The sequence below is a fragment of the Echinops telfairi genome, unplaced genomic scaffold (assembly GCF_000313985.2).
Source record: "Echinops telfairi isolate 266 unplaced genomic scaffold, ASM31398v2 ScPeMD7_7457;HRSCAF=8495, whole genome shotgun sequence".
In the NCBI taxonomy this organism is placed as follows: Eukaryota; Metazoa; Chordata; class Mammalia; order Afrosoricida; family Tenrecidae; genus Echinops; species Echinops telfairi.
In genome coordinates, this window is record NW_022111357.1 from 17170538 (window position 1) to 17171958 (window position 1421).

Below are 1421 nucleotides of genomic sequence, written 5' to 3' on the forward strand. Positions count from 1 at the left end.
AAAAAATAAAAAAGGAAAAAAACAAGAAGAGAAGAAAGAAGTATGGTTGGTGAAGAATAAGGAATGTGCGTGGACTGAATAAAGCTGTCTTAGAAGAAAGACAGCCAGAATGCTCCTTAGAGGCAGGCTGGTGAGACTCCCTCTCACACATTTGGACGTGTTAGCAGGAAAGACCAGTCCCTGGGGAAGGACGTCACACTTGGTGTGAGGCACAAGGTCAGCAAACTTAAGAGGATGACCTCCACGAGGTGCATTGATGCGAGGCCGCAACAGGGGGCTCAAGCACAGCAAGGGCGGTGACAATGATCTGCGGCTGGGCAGGGCTTCGTTGGGTGGAAGGTAGAACTGACTCATGACGCTCAGGCGAACCCCTTCTCGCCCTGCACTGGGATCTTAGGGCTGGAAGTTCCTACCCCCCAGAAAGAGTGGCTGCAGTGTTCACCCCACAGCGTAACATCCAGTTACCAGATGCTCAGCCATGCACCGACAGGGTCCCCAGCCTCAATGGACCTGTGTCCTGAGACCGGGGGACCTGGAGGTTGTGGGCACAGACAGGAGTCGTACATCCAGTCCCAGGCAAGAGAAAGTGACTTTCGCCCCTCTGAGCGTCAGGTTTCTCATCTCAAGCAGGGGCCTGGAGGGATGGAGGCAGAGGATGTGAGGGACGGGCCTGGTTGGCACCTAGCAGCGCACAGAAAGCACCTGGCAAATGGCAGCTGCTGATGCCACCGCTCTTACCCGGTCCAGAGAATGAAGTCGGGCTCCGGCAGGATCTGCTTCATCGCGTAGATGGACGAGTTGATAAGAGCCCAGGGCGAATCACAGAGGTAGTCGCCCCAAGGGCCCGCGTTGGGCACAGGCTGGGAGCCGGCTGAAGGACACACCTGGAGAGGGTCTTCAGATTCCTTGTAGTCGGGGTCCAGGTGCAAATCAGAGATGTGCCAGAACTTTCCTGCAGAGAGAAAGAGACCGTCCCTGAGCACAGGTGCCGCCTTGAGCAATTCAAGGGCGCCTGGGCTGTAGGAGTGAGGGGCTGTTCACAGAGAGGAGGAAACCTCCGCGGGGCACCCGGGGCAAAGAGAAGACCGTCCAAGCGTGTGCCGTCCCCCAGGACAGCACTGAGCACAGCAGACAGGTGGACAGAGCGCAGGCTCGGCTCCATCCCCTGCTCAGCCACCTTTGGTGGGGTCAGCAGCAGCCGCAGGACCATGTCCGTCTTCAAGGTCAGCAGATCGCTGTTTTAAAGCAAGAGAGAGTGGGAGGTAAGGGCACAGGCTCTGGAGTCAGTCCCTGTGCGACCTTGGGCACCTTAATTTACAGTGAGCCCAGACCGAGGAGTGCAGGTAGCATGTCGGGCTGGCAACTGTAAGGTCATTGTTCGAACCCATCGGATGATCCACAGGAGAAAGACGAGGCTTTCC

General features: G+C 57.0%; 1 protein-coding gene across 1 annotated transcript in view; it reads right to left on the reverse strand.

Annotated features, from left to right (window-relative positions):
- SMPDL3B (sphingomyelin phosphodiesterase acid like 3B) overlaps positions 1-1421 on the reverse strand; it is a 38328-nt gene that overhangs the window by 28603 nt on the left and 8304 nt on the right. Inside the window, exon 2 of the mRNA XM_004705325.2 lies at positions 739-952. Within this exon, the coding sequence (XP_004705382.1) occupies positions 739-952 (214 nt within the window). The remainder of the gene's footprint in view (positions 1-738; positions 953-1421) is intronic.